The 23,167-nt window shown below is 33.8% G+C and overlaps 1 protein-coding gene across 7 annotated transcripts in view; it reads left to right on the top strand.

Moving 5' to 3' along the window:
• Window positions 1-23,167, top strand: part of SLC4A10 (solute carrier family 4 member 10) — a 228,564-nt gene that overhangs the window by 35,682 nt on the left and 169,715 nt on the right. For 3 of the 7 annotated variants that reach the window (XM_070422871.1, XM_070422865.1, XM_070422864.1), the window contains exon 1: window positions 19,966-20,254. The exons of 2 other annotated variants lie outside the window; for them this stretch is intronic. In XM_070422871.1, coding sequence (XP_070278972.1) covers window positions 20,174-20,254 — 81 coding nt within the window. In that variant the 5' untranslated portion in view covers window positions 19,966-20,173. Of the gene's footprint in view, window positions 1-19,965; window positions 20,255-23,167 lie in introns of those variants that run through there. 2 more of the 7 variants (XM_070422870.1, XM_070422868.1) reach the window with 1 other exon arrangement.

The following is a 23,167-nucleotide window of genomic DNA, read 5'->3' as shown; positions in this document are numbered from 1 at the left end:
ACTGGGTATTGAGCCCGGAAACCTGGGCATGTGCCCTGACCAGGATGATCTCCTGGTTCATTGAGCCACACCATCTGAGCATAATGTTGATAATTTTTATTGATTTGTATTGACATGTAGTTTGTGTATTTACATCTATGAGAAGCATTTAATTCACCATTATATTTGGGGGTATAATAGGTCTGAGAATTTTAAGCAACATGTCTAAAGGCAACATCTTGGTATTAGGATCTCCTTTCTCCCATGTTCTTCAGCCTATTAAAAAAAGAGGAGCGGAAAAATGTATAATTTTATAATGATATTTTTGTAAATATCAAAAAATATTGGCAAATATTATTGTGTTCTAGGAACTGATGAAACAGATGAAAACCAACATCTCTGCCCTCAAGGAGCTTAGACTCTAATAGGGAAGACAAGTTAATAAATAATTGCAATACAGTATGACAAGACCTAACCACTTATGATTCAGCAACAAGAGCAAAGGTCTAGTTTGACATTGCATAAAGTACAACAGGAAGGTATCGTGAGAATTCCTACTTACCATTTCAGCCATATGTTCATTATAAGCTATAACCATAAGCTAAAGTGGATTTAAAAATATATTAAAATATACCTACCAGAATGAATGGATATCACTTACTTTGAGAAAAAAATAAATATTCAAGTAATACTGCCATCATTCAAACTGTTTTTTTTGTCTTCTTTTGGACTTTTATTCAGGGCCCATGGCAAAATGTTTTGGGTTTAGTAGCAGATTTTCATGCTTTGAGGGTATATTTAGTTATTCAAAAGAACCAAAAATTATCCAGAACAAAATATGTCAAATATGGTAGCTGAATAACAGTACAAAATTATTTTTATTGTTTAAAAATAGTAATAAAATAACTGATGCAACAATCAAAGAGTGTGACAGGCAATCAGTCTAATTTTCTACTTGTAAACTGACTCTAAAAGCACTTTCAAACGATATCAAAATATTTCACAACACCGGTATTGTTGCTTCGGTGACAAAAATTTTGTAGTTGCAGTATGTATATGCTACTAATAGCTATTATTATATTGATTAAAACATGGCTCTGATTAGAAAATTTTTAAATATGTCACTAATTAGAGTAAGGAATGTCAGATTTTCATGAGCCCTCTTCAGGTTTTACTTGGAGTTTTGCATTTAAGAGGAGGGCAGCTGGGGTTGAGGAGGAGAGGAAGAAACTTGAATACTAAGGAATAAGTGAAGGAATCAAGAAAATTTAGTCTAGAGAAGAGAGAACTCAGAAAGAATCTGATAGTTGTTTGAAAGTATCTGAAGGGCTTATATGTTGAGGAATTAGGCTTCTTCTGTGTGTCACAAGAGAATAAAACTAGAGCCAGGGAGGGGCCGCCACAAACAGTTCATCTGCAAAGGGAGCAGGTGGCCTCAGAGGCAGTGCGTTCCTTGTCACTAGAAGTATTCAAGCAGAGAGCACATGACCTCTTGATTGTATGGAGGGGGGAATTGAAACGTTAGATGATAGTGTTTTATCAACCCTGTGGTTTTATCCTTGACAGCTGAAGATTTTCCTTTCCAAAATAGATTTTACTGGTGAAGGGAACCCATAACTTTCTTTACATATGTTTCAATTCTCATATCTTGGACTATATTCAGGTTATAATATAGTCTTTTGGAACACATTACTTGATTTTTTTTATACACAGAGAATATGGATATGTATATTTTTTCCCTTTTTAGAAGAGTTCTTTAAAGAAGATTACCACATGGATTAATTTATCCTTATTTCTCTGCATCTATTTTGTTCATTTTCACCTCTCAATTTCTTTCACTTTGTTCTACAAAATGTCAACTTTCATTATTAAATGAAAGCATTGTGTCACGCTATCAAGTTCTAGCTTTTCATGGTTTATGCTAAGAATTTTGTGTAGAGGATCTTTCCCCCTCTTTTGAATGAATTAGTTTGTATCTCTTTCAGGTTGAAGCTTGCCTTTTGTCATTATTTATGATAAATTAGCTTCTGAATACCATTTGAAATGCTAGAGACAAGCTATATGACTAGAAAATAATCTCCATTATATCAGATAAAATAGTTTGTTTTTAGCCCACCAGGGTGACTGTCTTATTTTTGTGAAGAAACAGGCCATATTCAATGCCTTTCTTACCAAATTGGGATTATGGGATTGGATAGAATTTGTAACCTTTATAGACAAATATTTTTTATTCAGGAACACTGAAGAATGTATTTGAATGAAAAGGCACTTGGTCTGTCTCACTTATTTGAGGTTATATATTAAAAAAATACAGATTAGTGTTTTCTTGGACTGCTCCTTTTCAAGCCTAAGAAGATTAATTTGGTAATTAAATGTGCCATGGTTACGTTTGGTGCAATTATTTTGTGCACAGGTACTGTTCTATGCAACGCTAATGTGAGTGACACACTGAGATTTGGAAATCATTTATGATGATGGGTACTTTTTATAGTACCGCACATTCTCGAATAATGTCATTTTGTTTAACATTATTTCATTATAAAATTAATAAGATGTTATAGGAATTTAACTTTTTTATATCAATTGGCCTGTAGTAAAGTTGGTTTAGTTATACATTGAAAGTTGCAGATTTTATGGACAACATTAAGTGAAGACTTACTAAATTGGTAATAGGAATATCATGTGATATGAAAACATAGGGCACAGTTGGTATTTTAAAATATGATTAACCCTCACTCTTCATCTAGAATAGGCAGAGGAAAGTATGTTACTCTTATTTTTATTTTAAAGATGAGGCAACAGATGCTCATTGTTGCTGTCACTCTGCAAAATAGTAATGTGGTCAGTTATAATTTGATTACCAATTAAGGCCTCCAACTGGGTGACTCAGTAGAACTGACTAGACTCATTCTGAAGTCATGGTTTGATATATTTCCCAAAAGCTGATGAAAACCTGACCCTTTTAGAGTTATAAGTAAAGGGTCTGGGGTCAAATGGTTTGAGTTAAAAATCTTGGTTCTACTGCTTACTGTCCGTGTGTGTCTTGCAGTCTCTCTCATCCTCAGTCTTTGTATCCATACATTTGTTAAAATAATTGTGCCTACTTCTTGGGTTGGGGTGAGTATTAAATGAATTAATACCTATAAAGTGTTTGTAACAGTGCCTGGCATACGATATTAAATATTGTCATTAATATTTCAGACTCTAGGTTTTTTCACAATATCTAGTTTCCCGAGAAACAGCCTTTTAAGTTTGTACTATTGAGAGCTCTTCCTCTTTCCCTCCCCTCCCTTTCTTCTTCCATTCTTTCCTTCCACAAGCATTTATTGAGCATTTACTATACTTCGGCCACTGCATATGAGGGGAATAAATTTTCATATCCCCTGTTTGTTGGATTGAACAATCTGCTGGCCTAGAGGTCACTTGCTTTCAATTGTTCAGCCATCCAGAATGAATGAGGCAATGGTATTAGAATCTTTGATCCCTCAATTCTTCTTTTCTTTCGAGTTTTGAGTCCTTTCTACTCTTGGGTAGGTTTTGTTTTATGTCCACATAATTAACTTCCCTATGAACACGGCTTTTAGAATGTTTCCAAGGTCACAAGATTAACTCTATCTGAAAAGGGTTTTATACATGCTTCTTTCTACTTGAGTATAGCATTTCCTGTAGTCAGGAAATTAACTTCTCCAAGGTCCAGATCTGACCTCACTCTCTGCAAAGCCTTCTTAGACCACTCAGTGTAAGATGTCTCTTCCGCCTCTGAGAGCTTGTTGTACTCATTGGAGCCTCCTACATGTCCTTTGCTGAGTATCCTTTGAATGCAGAAATTATTTTAGTATTTTTTGTATTCTTCCTGACAGCATTTGGTACTGAACAGGTACAATAATAATATATCTTCAGTAAATATCTGTTGATTTGATTTGTTGACACAAGGCATAATTTTTTTATATTATGTATTTCAGGGTAAAATATAGTGTAAGTTCAAAAATTGTCTGAAAAGAATTAAACTGTTAGATCATTTTACAGCTTTTCAAATATTTTAATTTCAGAGTTTAGGGAAATTTTAGCTTTTATTTTTATTATTTTTAAATTAAATTTATTGGGGTGACATTGGTTAATAAGGTTATATAGGTTTCAGGTGTACATTTCTATGATGCATGATCTGTATATAGCATTGTGTGCCTGGCTTTTAAAAATTATAATCCTAATGCTAGGTCCTAGGGAGGACATGTAGAAAGATAAAAATGATCTTTGATCTTAAGGTAGTTGCAATTCATAAAGGGGTAGAAAGGCATAAATCAAGGCAGAAGGAGATGGGTTCTTATTGGTGGTTATGTGTTTTGAAGATGTGCGGAAAGGACTATTTAATTTTGCCTGGGTGAGCTAGAGAATGCGAAGATCAACAAAGTGGCATTTGAGCTGATCTTTCACTCCTGAAAGGCATTTGGGAGAAGCATAGGAGAGTGTGGACAAATTGTCATGTTATGAAGATGGGGTACTTGGAAGGATGTGCTGAGAAGGGAGGTTGGCGATGTAGTCTGGAATAAGGTTATTGAAGACCTTGTGGTATTTGAGAAGTGAAATAACATAGGCCAAGCTGTTTAAGCATGATAGCCCTACTGGCCTCTTTAGAGGTAAATGAGATTTGGATGATTTGAAAAGGAAACTAATTTTATAGTAAGTTTTCTGCTTTATGTATTTTTTAATGACTTGTGATATATCTGAAGAGAGCCTTTCAAAATGGAATGTTATAAAACCCCCACATTTCTAGTAAGCAATGAAGTAACAAATATCTACCTCTTTTTTTTATTTTTCTAATTGGAGACAGCATCCTTTCTGATTAAATAAGTTCTTTCTTTGCCTTATTGGTTTTTTCCATCATCTTTTATTTTGAGGGGTGTAAGAAATATGGAAACCTGTTATGTTGCATTACTTACCTTTTTGCACATAAATGCCTGAGCTTTCAAGATGATATATAAATAAGCAGTCCACTTTTCAGCAAAATGAATTGTGGCATTAACAAGTGAGGTTTACAGGCATTAATCTCAGGATCCAAATTATTGATCTAATTCTCAGTCTGTATTAAATCCCAATACTAAATTATACCAAAGTGACTAGCTAATTTTATACTTCTCTACGTATCATAAATGCTATAAATGTTTTTTTGACTTTCATTTAACTGTAGTGATTTTGGTTATTGTAAAAATATGTTACAGAGGTACAATGTAAAAGAAAATCATCTTGAGATGGTGCAGTTTGGAAAATGAGGACAGTTATTTTAGGTCATCAAATAAAGGTCAAACCATCCTGGAATTTTCTGAGCATCAGGCCATTGCTTGTATTATCTGGAAATGTGAATGTGTGTTATTGCACCAGGAAACTGCTCTGGGCAGGGAGCTGAGGAGTGCACTGTATACTAACTGATGCACTAACCTGTCAGTTAAGGATGAAATTAGCAACATGGGATTAGCTACACTTCTTGGATAATGTTGAAAGACTCTGAGGTTGTATCTGGACTCTTCCTAATTCACTGGGTGACCCTGAGACATTAGTTTCCTCGCTTTAAAATAAAGTACAAAATGCCTTGCCAGGTTCTACCAAACATTCAAAGAAGAACTAACATCTATCCTCCTCAAACTATTACAAAAAGTCCAAGAGGAAGGAACACTTTCAAGCTCTTTTTAGGAGGCCAGAATTATCCTAATTCCAAAACCAGATAAAGACACTACAAAGAAAGAGAATTACAGGCCAATATCCCTGATGAACATAGATGCTAAAATCCTCAACAAAACATTAGCAAATCACATCTAGCAATATAGTGAAAAGATCATACACTATGACCAAGTAGGATTTATTCCAGGGATACAAGGCTGGTACAATATTCACAAATCAATAAACGGGATACATCACATAAACAAATGGAAAGTAATGTAATTTTTACAAATGAGGATTAGAAGTTCATTGTTTTTCAGACATGTTTGAAAAAATAGAATCTATTTTTAAAAATAGATAAGTTTTTGATGTATGTATATCCTTTTTGGAAAAGTGTCTACTCAGGTTTTCTGTCCATGTTTTAATTGGGTTGTTTGTTTTTCTGCTGTTAAGTTGTCTAAGTTCTTTATACATTTTGGATATTAATCCCCTATCAGGTGTATCATTGGTGAAGATCTTCTCCTATTCAGTAGATTGTCTTTTAATTTTGTTGATGTGCAAAACCTTTTTAGTTTGATATAGTTCCATTTGTTTATTTTTTTTTTGTTTCTCTTGTTTGAAGAGATGTGTCTTATTGTTGCCTTTTAATTTCACATTTAATTTTCAATCATTTCAATATGAATGGCTGCTAATTCAGGTCTTATCCAAACTATATTTTTTGCAGTTAATTTTAAAATCTTTTATTAGTTTTAGTTTTTAACAACAGTTTACATTCAGGATTATTCTGTATTACTTGCAGGTGTACAAGTTAGACAATCATATACTTTACAAAGTGGTCCCCCCGATATTTCAAGTACCGACTTGAGTCCATACATAGGATTGGGAGAATGGAGGTTACCTTTTTGCATTATTACACTGGAATAATTTTTTAGAAATAATTTTCTCTTGAAAAAAATAGGTCAGTTTCAAAAAGATGATCACATTCATCTGAAAGGGCTTAAAAACATATGAGTCATTAATTAGATACAAATTTATTTCATGGCCCCTAAGAAGGTAGTTCTATTACCCCTGGATGTGAGATGTTAGAAAAGTATCTTAATCTTGCTGAACCTTAGTGTCCTAATCTATAAAATGGGATAAAAATTCCTACTTCACAGAATTGTGAAGATTATGGATAAAGCATTTAAAGTGCCTGTTACCTGGTAGGTACTAAGTAAATGTATTATAGCAGATATTTAACAGATGATAACTATTATAATTATTTCTGCTGCTGCCGCTAAGTACCATGCTAATAGTTGAGAATAAACATTTTTTTGTACTAAGGGAAGGACTTTCCTTTCCTTTTTAAATACACCTTTATAATGAAAGGGGAAACATCTAGTTGATCACCTAAAATAATATCACAGATGTTTTGATTTTTATAATATGATTGGGCATAGATGACATTGTGGTTAAGGGAAGAAATATATACATGGCCTGTTTCTATATACTCTAATTTGGAAAGAAATGATCTTCCTTATTTCCTCCCTCATTTCTTCTCTTCTAAAAAGATGTAAATACTTTTGATGAGCACCTACTTGACACAGCTACTGTTATATTCTGGGGATACAGCAGTGAACAAGACAGAAATGACTCCTGCTGCTAAAGAGCCTAGTGAGACAGACAGACATAAAGATCTAAGGCAGGGGTGGGCAACCATGGCTATGTTTCAAGGGCTCCCTGCATTATTTAAAATTGTAGGTACAACACTCAGTGGATATCCTTCGTATACTTTTATGAGCAGAGACCACATAAACCCACAAAATTGAAAAACTACTTACTACATTAGGTAGATCAACAAAAAGTATTATTTGAGAGAATCTTTATGAGGTAACCATGGGATTAGGGTGGATAGGAATGATTGGCTCATGTACCCTCTGAAAAGATTATGGGCTCTATCATGAACCATGGATGCAAATGCTAAAATGCCATTTAAAATGAAAAGAAAGGTCATTTCTTTCCTTTTTTGTTAGTCTTTTGTTGAGAAACTTGACATGCAAATACCATTTCTTTTCCTTATTCTCTACCTCATGTCTTATGTCAACTTTACACATATGGTGATGTTGGGTTATCTGCTATCTAAGAACACCAGGAAATTATTACAAAATGATTTAACCAGCTAGCTTATTCTTGAGGTACAGAATGTTACATACTTTGAAATATTCAGGTCAGTTGAAATGATATGGACAGACACTCAGACATTTCAGCCAAAATTGCTATGAAGCAGCATTTATGATGTATAATTCATATCCCAATTATTTGATAGGTGCTATTAATATATTTATTTTATGTATGAAAGAACCAATACATAAAGAAATAAGTAACTTGACAAGATTAGACACAGTTGGCCAATGGTAGAATCAGAAATAAACTTGGACGGTTTCACTGTTGCACAGAGAGAGTAATCTTTTTGTTTTGTCCCCCAAAGCTTTGATTCTTATCATGGCAACAGACCGCTACTTTTAGAAGAGGTCACAGTTGCAGGGTGAGCAAAGGGCATGCCCTGAAATTACATGGTCCTTCCTATCGTCGTTTGTTCTATTCATGGGGTCTCTCAATCTTTAAAGGTTTAGATGGGAGCTATTTTTGCTTATTATCTTCAACCATCCCACTTTTTTTCTTTTTCATCGTGCATTTGAAAATATTCACTTTAGATGTTCATTTTTCCTTATAACCTGGCTTCCTTTAGGCCCAAGTGAATTCTTTTGAAGACCCAAATGTGTCCTGATCTGGTGATTGGCTTAGATAATGAATCTGGGGGAGTGACTGAGTACAAAATGGAAACAGAACAGTGTATTCAAGCTCTTGTTACTTCTGGGTGTGTCCTAAGGTATGGAGAAAGGACTTTATTTATTTAAAAACTTGCTTATTTTTACAATTTATATATGGGGGAGTACTGTATACATGAAGCCAGCTGCTCATTAGTTTCTCTGAGACATGACGTAAAATTAATGTAGAAAACCTTTTTATTAATGCTAAAATGAAGGATTATACAGGTATTTAAAAATTAATTACACATACAATAAAGTGTATGAATCTTAGGTGTACAATGAGTGAATGTTCATATATTCGTATGCCTGTGTAACTATCATTCTGAAGAAGATGCACAGCTTTTCTAATACCTGTGAAGCCTTTCTCATGCACCTTCTCATTGTTCTTTCTTACTCAGAGGTAACCATTATTCCAATGTCTATCACCATAGATTAGTTTTACTTGTTCTTTAGCTTTATATATGTTGAAATCATGCAGTATGATTTAGTATTCTTCTTTTGCTTATCATTATGTATGTGAGATTCACCCATGTCCTTGTATATAACTTAAGAATGAAATTATTAGATCATAGGATATACATACATTTTGCTTTAGTACCTATTGCCCACAAGTTTTTCAAAGTGGTTTCATCAATTTACATTCCCACTAGTAATATATGAGAGTTATAGTTGCTCCATGTACTTGCTAATTCTTTGTACTGTCAGTCTTAAATTTTAGTCATTCTTGTGAGTGTTGAGTGAGATAGATATTTCATGCATCAGTAGGAATTTAAAACTTGTCTATTTTTAGTTTGTTTTCAGTTCAACAAATATTTATTTTGAGCTTATTGTGTTCAAAGATTTTAGTTCAAGTTTATAGTCTAAAGTATGTCATGTCTTGCATGATGGGGCATAAAATCATCTATTCAGTACATATTTATTAACTAGAGGCCTGGTGCATAAGATTCATGCACTAGGGGTCGGGGGGTCTCTCAGCCCGGATTGTGAGAGGGTGCAGACCAGGCTTGGGACCCCATTGGTGCATGATCGGGGTTGGGGAGGGATGCAGGAGGTTGGCCAACCAGGGAGGGGCCGTGGGAGGGCTCCAGGGCACATCCGGCCCATCTCATTCAATCCTGATCAGCCAGACCCCAGCAGCAAGCTAACCTACCAGTCAGAGTGTCTTCCCCTGGTGGTCAGTGCACATCAGAGCGAGCAGTTGAGCGGCCTTAGCATATCATTAGCATATTACTCTTTGATTGGTTGTATGGATGACCAGACAACCAGACACTTAGCATATTAGGCTTTTATTATATAGGATACTTGCTAAGTTCTTAACTGTGTGCTTAGTCCTGGGAAGGATACAAAAAGTATCCTTACCCTCAATGATTGTACAGTCTGTGTAGGTCAGTAAAAATAACACACATAAAATGAGAAATTCAAATTACATGATAGCATGTGAGTACTAAATTTTATGTGATAGAATTTGAGTAATATAGAAAGAGGGAATTGATAATGGTGTTCCTTTGGTTACCTTTAGAAGCTCTCTTCTTCTTCGTTTCCCATGTTGAACCAATGACTAAGTGCAATCAATTTTGCTTTCTATTTTAAAAAATATATTTTTATTGATTTCAGAGAGGAAAGGAGAGGGAGAAAGAGATAGAAACATCAACAATGAGAGAGAATCGTTGATTAGCCACCTTCTGCATGCCCACACTGGGTATCAAACCTGCAACCCAGGCATATGCCCTGACTGAGAATCTAACCATGACCTCCTAGCTCATAGGTGGATGCTCAACCACTGAACCATGTGTTCAGGCCAATTTTACATTCTAAATATTTGGAATAGCTTCGCATATTCTGCAATTGCAGGTCAACACTTTTGGTTTGTTTGTTCCTGTGTAGTATATTAAAGTTGCCTTGTAAAGGGTCTCTCCACCTTCATTTTTCATTTCTTTTTTTCTATGCTCCTATTAGAATGGTCTTCCTTTAAAATCTAGGTCTCATCACTTGACGTCACTCTCCTAGTTACAGTTCTTCAATTTCCCCCTATGGGATTTAGGGTAAAATAAACTCTTTAGCATATTACCTTAGACTTGATTATAGTCTTGCCCCACCTAGCATTATATCTTGTCATTTCTCTCAGATATACATACAATTTTCCATATACCTGGATTACTTTCTTCTTCCTGAACCCACTAAGATATTCCATGCCTTTGCATATGGTATTTCCCTTTGTGTTTCTCTTCCTTAAAGACTTGGCTGTAGGTTCACTGCTTGGCTGAAGGTTCACTGCTTTTAGGAATCCATTTCTGATACACCATCTGTGTCTGGTTTAAATGCTACTTCTCTGTGCTCCATGTATTCAGAACTTCATGCATATTGCTTACAGAGTATTGTTATTGTAGACTCATTTATTCATTTTCTCTACTAGACTATGACCTTGTTGAGGTCAAGGCTGATGTCATTCATACTTAATAGATGATCAGTAAATACATAAATTAGCTGGAATTCTAGCCACTTATCGTATAGGATTTTTATAGATGAACAGGATGGGATGAAATATTTTGAAGAAGTGAAACTTACAGCAAAAGCATGGTGGTGGGAATTAACATTATGTGTATAAGAATAGGAGAAATAAGTGGAGTGTGTGTGGGGGGGCTGTGTTGAAAGTATCTGACTAGAGGGATTGTTTATGTTGAAAAATATAGGAATAGAGATAGAAAAGGTGGGATGAGATCAGATTATGGAGGACCTGGAGAGTCTGATAGAAGGTTAGGCTTGATATGGATAGCAAGAGGTGGTTATTATAGGTTTTTAAAGAGGACAATAATGTGATGAAAGCAAGTTCTAGGTAATATTATTTCAATAGCAATCTGCAGAGTGGATTTTAGAGGACAGATGAAAGCTAGTGAGACCAAATAGAAGGCTTTCAAGGTAACTTAGGTGAGATGATGAGAATTTAGACAATAGTAATGGCTGTGCAGATATAGAGGAAGAGATAGATACAAGTAATATTTTAAATGACACATTGATATAACTTAGGAATAGATAGGATATTATTAAAAAAACTTTCCTCAGTTCAGTAAGAAGCTAGGGTATAGGTCTACCCAATTTTACTTAAAGAATATGAAGTTGCAGCCTTCTCTCTCCTTCATCTTGTGAAGTCTATGCCACTTACTTAATAATTCTTATTATTATCTACTATCCACCAAAATCTATTTGTCACTATCCATAGAGAACATAATGGACTCACAATCTTTCTTTCCCTGCAGTTGGCTGCTAACATCCAGGCACATGAGTCATATAATTCCTCACTGTCAGCACTTCACATCAGCCATGTACTGTTTAAGACTTAATCATTATGTGGCATGAATCCACCTAGAATCAGAGGCCTACAGAATTATAAAAATAGGAAGGACCATACAGTTCATAGTCATATTGGAGAAGAGAATCTGAGGTCAGAAATATTGAGATCTATTGTAGTATAGCTAGGTAAGTCTAAATCGTTTGAATTTTAGTCCAGTATGTGTTACATTAAATTATATCATAATGTATTTTCTAATCCTACATTTCTATGTTCCAAAACATGCTTAACCCTTTCTTAGACAAAAAAGTTAGTAACTTTACTCCTTGTATCCTATACTCACTGAACAAACTCCTTGTTTTTACCAGGACTCCTATATTCAGGAGGTTGTTTACTCCATTACACACCTTCTCACTACATATGACTGCTGGTTTGGTCTGTAGGACATTTATAGCTATTATAAAAGTCTCTTTACTAATAAACTAAGCTTTCCCGTCTTTTGATGTGATCACTGTGGTTCTTTCTTCCTCTTTTCAATTTTTCTGTTTCTGTTCCCAGAGTTCAGACCTAATTAAGGAAAAATAGGAATCATGGAATTATGCTGACATGAACCACTACAATTTCATGCCATTGGTTCTTAACATTATCATACCTATCCAAATCTCTACCTTGAGCTGATGTTTCTATTTTTCTACTTTTTATTAAAGTATGTTATACATATAGAAAAATATGTTTTTGCTTTTATCTTTAGAGGAAAGGAAAGACTTTCAGGAACAACTAGACTGTTTCTTTTTTCTTGATCTTAACATATCACTTTGTCCTTACTTTGTTCATTTTCCCAAAGTGTATTTTATAAAAAAAACTAGTCCTACCAGATAGTTTGTGGAAAATAGAATTCTTTGTCAAACATATTTTGGAAATATTCATTTCATATGCCTTTCTTGAATTTAACAAGCTCAGTAGCAAAGTCTCTAAAAAAATCTAATAGTAAAGACAGTTTTATAGTTTCATTTAATCCAATGTTTTATAAATTTACTTATCTATGAGCCATTTTTTTCTAAAATTCATTAATATTCTTTAGTACTAATGTAACATAAAGTGAGTGAGTAAAGATGATGTTTTCAGAGCTCTATACTTGTAAGAATGGTAGGACTACAGAGAAAAAGAAGTTGATTAGATGAAGCTTGAATGGGAAGACAAATGAATTAAGTTTTTAGTTTTTAAGATGATGATATGTGGAAATATTCAGAATACAGGTTCAGTGAAATTCTGTTTTGTTTATACAATTCTACATAACAAACCACCCCAGAATTAATGGCTTAAAAAAAACTATCATTTGTTCATGATACTGCTCTCTGGCTTGGGCTCATCTGTAGGGCTCAATTAGAACATTGAGGCAAGGACTGTATTTGGTTTACCATTAAATTCCTAGCCATAAGCACAGTGTGAGGTACTTAGGAGGAATTCAGTCAGCTTTTGTATAAAAAGAGAAGAGCAATTCACAGAGTGGGAGCTGTCAGAGAACCAGCCAAGGGAGAGTTTCAAAGGAAAGTATAGTGGATGACAGTATTCATTGTAGCAGAAAAGTCAAAGAACATTAAGGTAGGGAAAAGCCTATAGGCTATTATTTGCATTCCTTGAAGCTGCAAATATCATTCTTTGTTCTGTCTTTCTATGCTGGTAGGTTGAAATGTTTTTAGAGATTTTTCAATTTTTAAAATATCTAATTTAACCAAATTTTATATTTTAGGCACTTTAAAGAGTAATAGCCCTAGTGAATCTGGATTATGGTAATTAGACTGAAAGAGGAGTAATGCTTGACAAGTAGCTGAAACATTTTTGTAAAGTGTTATAATTTTATAATTTTTTAAATAATATGTAGGGAAAATAAGACTAGTAAGACCAGAAAAGACAATTGGCTCTAGAGTTACAATCAGAGGTAGAAATCACATTCATTTTTTTCATTGTGGTATAATATACATAAGATAAAATTACCATTTTGGCTGTTTTCAGTGTTCAATTTAGTGGCATTAAGTGCCATTCCCATTGTTGTGCAGCTATCACCACTGTACATCTTTAGAACTTCTCCATCATCCCATTCTGAAATTCTGTACCCATTAAACATTAGCTCCCCCTATCCCCTCCCCCAATTGCTCGTTATCAAAATTATACTTTCTGTTCTGACTACTATAGGTTTGCTATATAAGTATTTTTCTTTTAGTGTTTGGCATATTTGACTTAGCATAATGCTTTCAAGGTTCACCCATGTTGAAGCATGTATCAGAATTCCAGCTCTTTATAAGGCTTAATAATATTCCATTGTATGTATATATCATGGTTTGTTTATTCCTTCACCTACATATATATATATATACACATTCGAATTGTTTCCACCTTTTGGTAATTGTGACAATTACTTTTCTGCATGAGAAAAAAATTCTGCATTTTTTTTCCCTCCTTGAAGTCTGTTTGAGTTATCTGTATTCACTTTTCTAGTTCTGCTCATTCAGGAAATTTTCTGGAAAAGTACCCTGAAGAGAACAGTGAAAGACACATTCCTACTTGTAGATAGAAAGCGGAGTCATATTTTTCTGATGGTTGGAGATGGGCTTGAACAGGACTTGAAAGAAGGGGATGATGTTTGCCTATAGATACAGTTCTTATAAAAGAAAAAGGAAAGAATTGTGCCACCGTGTGGCCTTAAACACTGTACATGATCTACCTGAGCCTTGGTCTCCTCTACTGTAAAATATAGAAATAATATCCTTCTCAAAATTTGTTGCAGGGATTAAATGAAAGTACTTGGCTCATAAGAGATTAAAAATATAATGAAGCTTCTGTATGTGTTTCTGTATTTGCGTCAAGGATGGTGGATTTTCACAAATACAGGCCAAATGCTTGTGATGACATAACTTAAGATATTGGTTTGTTGCATAATCATTCAGTGATTGAGGAGAGTGTAGTCAGAATTGGACAGTCATCTTCCAGAATTGCTAATTCTGAGGTCCAAAAAGAGGCCAGTTATGGAATCACATGCTATGCATGTTAAGATGCTATAGGAAGAGAAGATAAGTAACAGGTTCACATATAGACCCCATAGAGAAGCATAAGGGCAGACAGCCTAATTGCAGGCATTGACTTGCAGTTGAGCTGCTTATCACCTTGGCAACCCAATTTTGCTAGATTCAAGGTGATTACCTGCAGGGATTTATTTATTCAATTATGGTTAATGATTCTTCTAGGCAACATTGGGTAGGCCAGTTAAAAACTAATAGTAGCTACCATTTGTTGAGTATTACAGTGTTCTAGACCCTGTGTGAAATGCATGACCTATCATTTCATATAATCATCATAATCATTCTGTGAGGTATGTACCATTACCAATCCCATTTTATAGATGAAGAAATTGAGATTTAGAAAGATTAAATAATTTGTCCAAAATTATAAGTCTAGTAAATGGTTAAGTTAGTATTTGAGCTCAAGCACTTTTACCTAGCTGTGCATTTAACTATTACACAAAAATTAATTTCCTCCTTTCTTTTTTTTAAAATTCTGATTATCATTCAAGGTTATTTGACTTAAATCCAATTGCATTTATACAAAATTTATCAATAAATTTACCAGTTAATAAGTTTTAAAGATATAATCAGGAAGGTTAAAATGAGAAAATAATATTTTATTTAGTGCTAATTTCACCTTTGATTAGGAAAACTAATTTAAAGGACTTAGTACATTTTTACAAAGAGAGGCACTGTACATCAAAATGATTCAGGGTCAGAGATGCTGCAGTTAGGCCTGGAGAGGATGTGATGAAGTCACTAAATATTGTATTTTTTTTTTTTAAGTAACAGTGTTATTATTAACACTATTTTCCTTCTCAGAAATTGTACCAGAGGAAAGGCCTATTCTCTCATTTTGTTCATCTAGTGAATATTTCTTAAACATCTACTGGAGATTATATACTATAAAGATTTGAAATGAAGAAAGGCATAGTTCCTCTCTTCAAAGAGGTCATAGTGTGATGGTGAGAATGGACAATGAAACACTATTAATATCAAATACTACAAGGTCCTGTGGGCAGAGGAGTTAGCCCTCAACAGGAAGGTGGAGAAAGGAAAGGTGGAGGAGAGAAAATTAATTTGAATTTGGGATGCTCAAGGTTAAAGGGGAATGATTACAAATAAAGTAAATAAAATTAAAAACCAAATGATGAACTTGGAAAAAGATTTATAGCATAGGTGATCATTCAAGGATTAATATTTTTAGTATATAAACCACTGCTATAAACAATCTTAAACTCAAATCCCTTCGACTGGAATTTGAGAGAAGCTTACAGAGCACATTGTCAATATCCTTGTGGAAGAATAAAGTGAACAAGCAATTCTCAAAAGAATTACAAATGGCTTCAAAAGTAATAGAAATGAGAAATTCATATAAAATTGAGATATATGTTTTCAATTGTCAATTTGTTAAGTTTAAATGGTAGACAGTCATAACCAGTATTGATGAGGGAAGGATAAGGGAGAGGGGCACTACTGTTCACTTACAAATACAGATTAAATAGTTTGATTCCTTTTAGAGGACACATTAGCAGCATGTATTTGGAGCATTAATTTATTATGTCAGAGAAATTTTACTTCCGTTTATCCCATCTGTAAAATGAGGGCATTGGATCATAGTCCCTGAGGTAAAAAGCAAGAGCTAAATATGTGGTAATTACTATAAAACTATTGCTGTTAAAAACTGTGATACATCTACACAATGGAATACTACACTGCTGTAAAAAAGAAAGAACTCTTACCATTTGCAGCAGTATGAAGGACCTGGAGAGCATTATGCTAAGTGAAATAAGCCAGTTGGAGAAAGATAAATATTATATGGTCTCACTCATTTGTGGAATATAATGAACAACATAAACTGATGAACAAAAATATATCCGGAGACATTGAAGCATGGAGCAGACTGTCAAACCTCAGAGGGAAGGCAGGGGAGGGTAAGAGATGGCGTGCATATAAGCATAACAAATGGACACAGACCGTAGGGGGGTGAGGGCATGTGCTGGGGGGTGGGAATGAGCTGGGAGAGGTCAATGGGGAAAAAAGGAGGCATATGTAATACTTGCAACAATAAAGAATTTAAATTAAACAAACAAACAAAAAACTATTGCTGTTCTCAAGATGTTGATCCTATATCATTTGGCATGTTCTGATAACGCAGCCAATCATTAAAAGGATAATGTTACTTTTGACTTATGCTTTTCACCCTTTTGGTCCTTCCTCATTTAGACCAAAAGATTATTTTGCTATGTGTTGGCTGCTCTTCATCCCTTTTATCAAACCTTTGTTAGACTTATTAGGGAAAATGTAGAGGTATTGTGCTTTACTATTATGAGAACACCTTGATAACACTGCTATGAATAGCATAGTGTGGGACTGAAAATAAATATCTGTTATTTTTCATTGGTTAGCCAATGCTAAATTACTGTTATGTGGGTCAAATAATGGATTATAAATAAAAAAATTTTCTGTTTAAATTGATTTCATTAACTGGATGGCAGAGGGATTAAAAGCTTCATTATACTATGGGGTTCATGTTTTTATTGCAAAGATCAATTAAATATGTTGGCAAGAAAACACTGAAGAAATTTAGATTATATGCACTAATTAATAATGTCCAGAGACTGATGTAAACAAAGTTTATGTTCAGTTATGAAAAAATATATGAAAGAGAAATTAAAATTATTTGTTTACTTCCCATTTATTTATTCATTTATAATTTGTTTGAAGTTATGCACATTACGAGAGGACACAGAAGGAATATGTCTTCTCACAATTTTTTGACTATTTTATAAAAACTAAACATACACACATGAAAAGGATAAGAAGAGCATGTGATGAAAGTATATTGATTTTCAAAATGAAATCTGTAATAATATGGGAGGTTAGTATTAGTCTTAGTTAGTATTTTCTCCCCCTAATTTCTCACATTCAATCCCCAGAGCCTATCCTTTTTAACTAAAAAGTATATCTGGAATCTATCCACTTCTTGTCATTTCTACTGTCACTATCCCCTGCTCAAAATTCCATAACTTGACACTCTGCCTCCAGTTTTGTTGTACTCAAATGACTCTCCACTGTGGCCAGGATAACCTAAAACTGCAAAAACTGATTATGTTGACGACCTCTCATTCCCCTTAGGATAAACCTCAAACTCTTTAAATGCTTTCTGAGGCTTCGTGTAATTGTACTTTGGCCTCCCTTCCTAGCCCCATCTCTGCCCTCTGTCCTACTAACACTTTACGGTGTAACCATGCTGTGTTTATCATTCTTGAATGTGACTTGCTCAGGATCTTCTCCGTTTTAATGGTACTTCTTTGGGAGATCCTTTCTGATCTCTAGATTAGGGTTAGATGCCCTTTTATTGCTCTCATATCGCCACTTGATTCTTCTGTCACAACAAAACATACTTGTTTAATTATTTGCTTTTGTAATGGCATATTTCATGTTGTCACAGAGTCTCCAGCACCTATGTAGTATCTGACACATAGAAGATTTTTAATATTTTGTACATGAATATAGAAAGGGAAATGGTGTAGCTTGGGAGAGCCTTATTGAGAAGACAGATCTTCAAGAATGAGTACCTCTTTTTATTACAAATAAGAGAATAAATACTGCAAGGATAAGACATATTTTCCTGCATATGGTTTTTTATTTAAGTGTATCATTGTGCATTTAGGTAAAATGCTGAACCCTTTTTCTGAACCTGTGCAGTTAGAGGCTTTAATTTCTTTAAGGGGATAATGTGCATCAGGCTATTAAAGAAGCCGAATTTCTTTATTTTGTTCAAATGAAAATTGTATATTTTTAGGGCATAATAACTTTACCCCCAGATTTATTGAGATTCAATTGACATATTATGTAAATTTAATATTTACAACGCATTGATTTGATACACATATTTTTGGTACTTATATATTGCTAAATTATTAGCACCATAGTTCAGTTTCTAAATATTTAATACAACATTATCAACTAAAATCACTATGCTGTACATTAGATACCCAGAAATTATTCATCTTATAACTGAGGCTTTGCACTTTTTGACCAACATCTCCTCTTTCCCTCCATGTCCCCAGTCCCTTAAAGAAACCCCAACTTTAAGACTCATTTTGATTAGTCTTCATGATAATACATATTATGCTCATCAAATGTTGTGAATGGGAGAAGGGAAATTATACTGACTTGTTACTAGTCTACATTGATCTAAAACATTTTTCGTATAACACTTTAGCAATCATTAAATTTCATTTAGTTTATTTCACAGGTATATAGTGTTCATAGGTAGACAAATAAAGTGTTCATTAATTCAGATTATCCATCTGTGAAAGCTGCTTAAGGGTAACATGATGTATTCAGTATTCTTATAATTTTATTTTATTTTTTTGTCTTATTTATGAAACACAATCTTTTGTCATATGGTAAAGAGAAAGTATTTTTACATGTAATTTTAAAGGATATTGGCTGTCTCTTATCAGAACTCTTTATCAGTCTTAAAATTTCCTGATTTTACTGTGTTGTGGTAAGTGAAAGCATTATGAGAACATTGATGAACACAAATGAGACACAATGGGAAAGCACAATAAGAATGTCAATAACTTATATAGGTTTCATTCCTAGATTTACTATGCACTTTTGGAATTTAATACTAATACATTGTCTTTTCTAGAATATATTAAATAAATATATAAAGGGCATTTTGCTTTGAAGCATAAAGTCTGAAGAATATGAAATAAAAATGAAGTTCCTGAGAAAAGTGAAATACTTTTACTTATTTATCTATTGACTATTATACACAATTATCAAAGGTTGCCAGAATGAAAGTTTTTCAGGTTTAGGGACTTCTAATTTTAATGGGTTGGATGAGTAATGTTTAGAAGAGAGAGAGAGAGTACAGTTTTTCTTGTTTAGTCATTATACTAAAGCTTAGTCATGCATGGAGAACACTGCCTAATAATTAAGAATTGCCATTTGAACATGGTATTTGCAACACACATTGACACTTAATTAGATAGAATATTGCTTACTTTTAAAGAACTGACAAAAAAGTAAAACTCTTCTTGGCAAGTTACATCTTTATAGTAGCAGAAGTGGGAAACTGGAGGATGTGGATCATTCTGTGTTTGATGATGCAGAATTGCTCTAAGCTGCAAGCTTACTATTTTCAGAGAGCGTTAACAGCTTCAGCAAATAGCAAACACGACTGTGTCATCCTCCCTTAATACAGAGTGTTTGTAACTGCAAAGGGGAGACGATAAACAATATATGAGATCTGATATCTTCATGATAGCTTAAAAAGATGGACAGATCTGCTGTTCGAGTTTTTCTTCACTAGCCCTGAAGATGCTGAGACAGAGAAATGGCTGTGATTATTTTTTGTAAGACAGAAAATGCAATCTTTAGGGGTTTCTGGGAATAGAAAGGTCATGCAGTCTGGAACCTGTGAGTCTTTTCAATCTCTAAGTCATCAGGTATGACCTCATGAATTATGATAAGACTATTAGATTACAGAGTTATTGCTTTTTCTAGCTCTTAGTCATTTGGAATATATTAATCTATGTAATTGTTTCTTATTAGATTTTCCTTGTGATATTTGAACGTGTAATATTTAGAGTAATACACACCAGCTAAACAATCTGAGTTTTAGAAATGTGTGTGTGTGTGTGTGTGTGTGTGTGTGTGTGTGTGTGTGTGAGCTTGTGTTTATTTTAGCTTTTTTGGGGGGAAGTGGGGATTAAGGGAAATATATCTTGTATGAGATTAAAAACAAGGTTTGGGGCTTTACAGATTTTTCCAGATTAAGCCCCAATACTGCATCTTTTATTGGGAATGATAAAAATAGCACACACTGTTCAAACTGATAAGGATACTTCATAGCTAGCTGCTTATATAGTGACATATTAAAATGTTTTTATCTGGAATTTCTTAAGCATAGAAATAGATGTTGCTACCATTGTAGTGTGCAACCACACAGCAATATATGTGTGATGAGAAGAGACATGTTTACTAGCATTTGAGCTATAAGTTAATTTCCTGAAATTTATGTCTCAGTATCTGACCTGTTTTAAAAGGCATTGGTTTTAATAATTTCTCAGCTCTATTGAAATAATGATGCTCTTGGTCCTTTCATCCACTAAGGCATTGCTTATAGATGAAAGCAGATTATAAGTGTATTTTTTTAAAGAAAGCTTGTGACATTTAAGCTTGTTTAAGGTTTTTGACCCAGAGATGTTCTGCATTTGCTTACTTTCATTTTCAAAATGAAAAGACTTGACTACATTGACGTATTAACTACAAAGAGTAGAGAATCATTACAGCAAATAATTTGGATTTATGTCTGTTTTATCCTGAAACTCTCTTATTTTAAACTATCTTTACCTACCTAGTTATAATACATTTAACTTCGGTTTGATGTAGCATATTCTTAGAATTACATGCTTGTTAATTAGATACTGTGCCTGTGTTTGACATTCAGATTATGAAGGAAATATGATACATATTTCTGCTTGAATTTTGGAGGATACTTGGTCATATATTCCATATTGAATAAGCAAAAAGAGATAAAATGTTGCAACACTTCTCAACAGATAGTTTTGTGTTTGTGATTTGGTAGCATGATTAGGCTTTAATGCTTCATTAGAGTGAAGTGATATAGTATTAAAAATGAATATATTATCAAAAGACTGAAGTGGAAGTCTGAAGCAGTTATTTAATTCAATTCTCCTTTTTAATTAAAACCACATTGAAAAGTTATACCTACTGATATTGGCTATAATTTATATGTTATTCAGGCTACTTAGCCAGCTTATATTCTTATTAGTAGGGAAGATTGCCATATTTTTAAGCTTGATTAGTTTTGGAATGATGTGAATATACCTTTTAGTTGCTACAAAACCTGTTTAATCTGTTAGAATTTATTTTCAGTATTTGCATGTACTAGTCACTATGAGTACATTCTGTTTCTTGGCATTGCTTTGGGATTACTCTAAGTATTGGTTTCACAGAATTCTGCTTGTTTTCACTATATTTATGACCTTTCAAAGGAACCCAACCATAAAGATTTTTTGGGGGTTACTGTCCTTTAGTGATACTCAAATGAGGACATTTCAAAAGTTTTATAAGGTGAAAAAATTACTGTATTAGAATTTTTATTTCTTTTACAAATAGGAGAAATTCTCTCCATTGTTATGTCAAAATATGTAACATTAAAAAAGTAAAGATTGGTTAGAATGTCACAAACATTTAAATTTGCTATCAACCATTTTTCCTGTCCAGCAAGATGATCTTGACGTTCTAAATTGTGGAATGAATTGTAAATCTGCCCAGTAGCAATTGGCTATCTTCTTTTTACAATGGTTGTCTCTGTCCATACCATTTTATACATGCCTTTCATTATACATCATAAAGGTTTTTAAAAGTGAGCAGCCTATAATCAACTATTTGAGTAACTGTTCAATTCAGTAAACATTATGTGCAAGCTGATCATTTGCACAAGACTGTATTTGGTGTTGTAAGCAATACAGAAAAGAAAAAGTTATTTCCTGCTTTGAAAATCATGAGAAAATGTACATGAGCTATGCTCACATTTTGAATTGATTTTTCAAAGGTGGTATGCTACAATCAGTTTTATGAACTGATTAATTCTAGAATGAATTATTCATAACTATTTTTTCTCATGTAAATGTCTTGGTATTAGAGAAATAAAAGATTGGGTCAAACTATATAATTAAACATTCTATAATTTTGAAAATTGTATTTTCCTTATAACACATAATTTATTTCAACAGGGCATTTACTAATAAACTGAATCAATAAAATAACCTGGTATGTTTTTTTTAAGCCATAGTTGTTATTTTGAGAGTGAAGGTGGATCTACTAGTAGCTCATTTGCATGAGGCAGAAGCAAGAACTCCAAGAATCAGCTCAAAACAGGAATGTGATTAATTCAGTCTAATTTCAGGCCAGGCATAGGTAATTATGCATTATGGAAGAGGGTTTTGACTTCATAGGGTTTGAGCTTTAGCAAAAAAGAGTAGAAAGTATGGGAGTGTTTGATTTACCTAGGTCATATGGGAGTCCTTTGTATAAAATGGGGTGGAATAGATAGGATTCACCTCCAGCTCCGAGAAAGGGAATTGGGAGGAGCTGTAATGGAAGTGGGCTGGAGCCTGCTGGCTGTTGGACATCCAGGCACTACTCTCTTCTCTTTCATACCAGTATCCTGGCAGAGCATATGCAAAACCCTTGTTTCCTCAGAGCCCCAAACTGGGCCATGTTGCCCAATAATGCCTCCAAACTGCCTCTTTTCTTGTAGTAAAGCAATAGAAAATTGATGTGCAAATTCTTCTGATTTGTATAGTATGATGGTTATGCATCTGGACTGC

This window comes from Myotis yumanensis, unplaced genomic scaffold (genome assembly GCF_028538775.1).
Source record: "Myotis yumanensis isolate MYYU_CA2020_CCGP unplaced genomic scaffold, mMyoYum1.0.hap1 SCAF_8, whole genome shotgun sequence".
NCBI classification, from domain to species: Eukaryota; Metazoa; Chordata; class Mammalia; order Chiroptera; family Vespertilionidae; genus Myotis; species Myotis yumanensis.
This window is presented reverse-complemented; position numbering and strand designations above follow the sequence as displayed.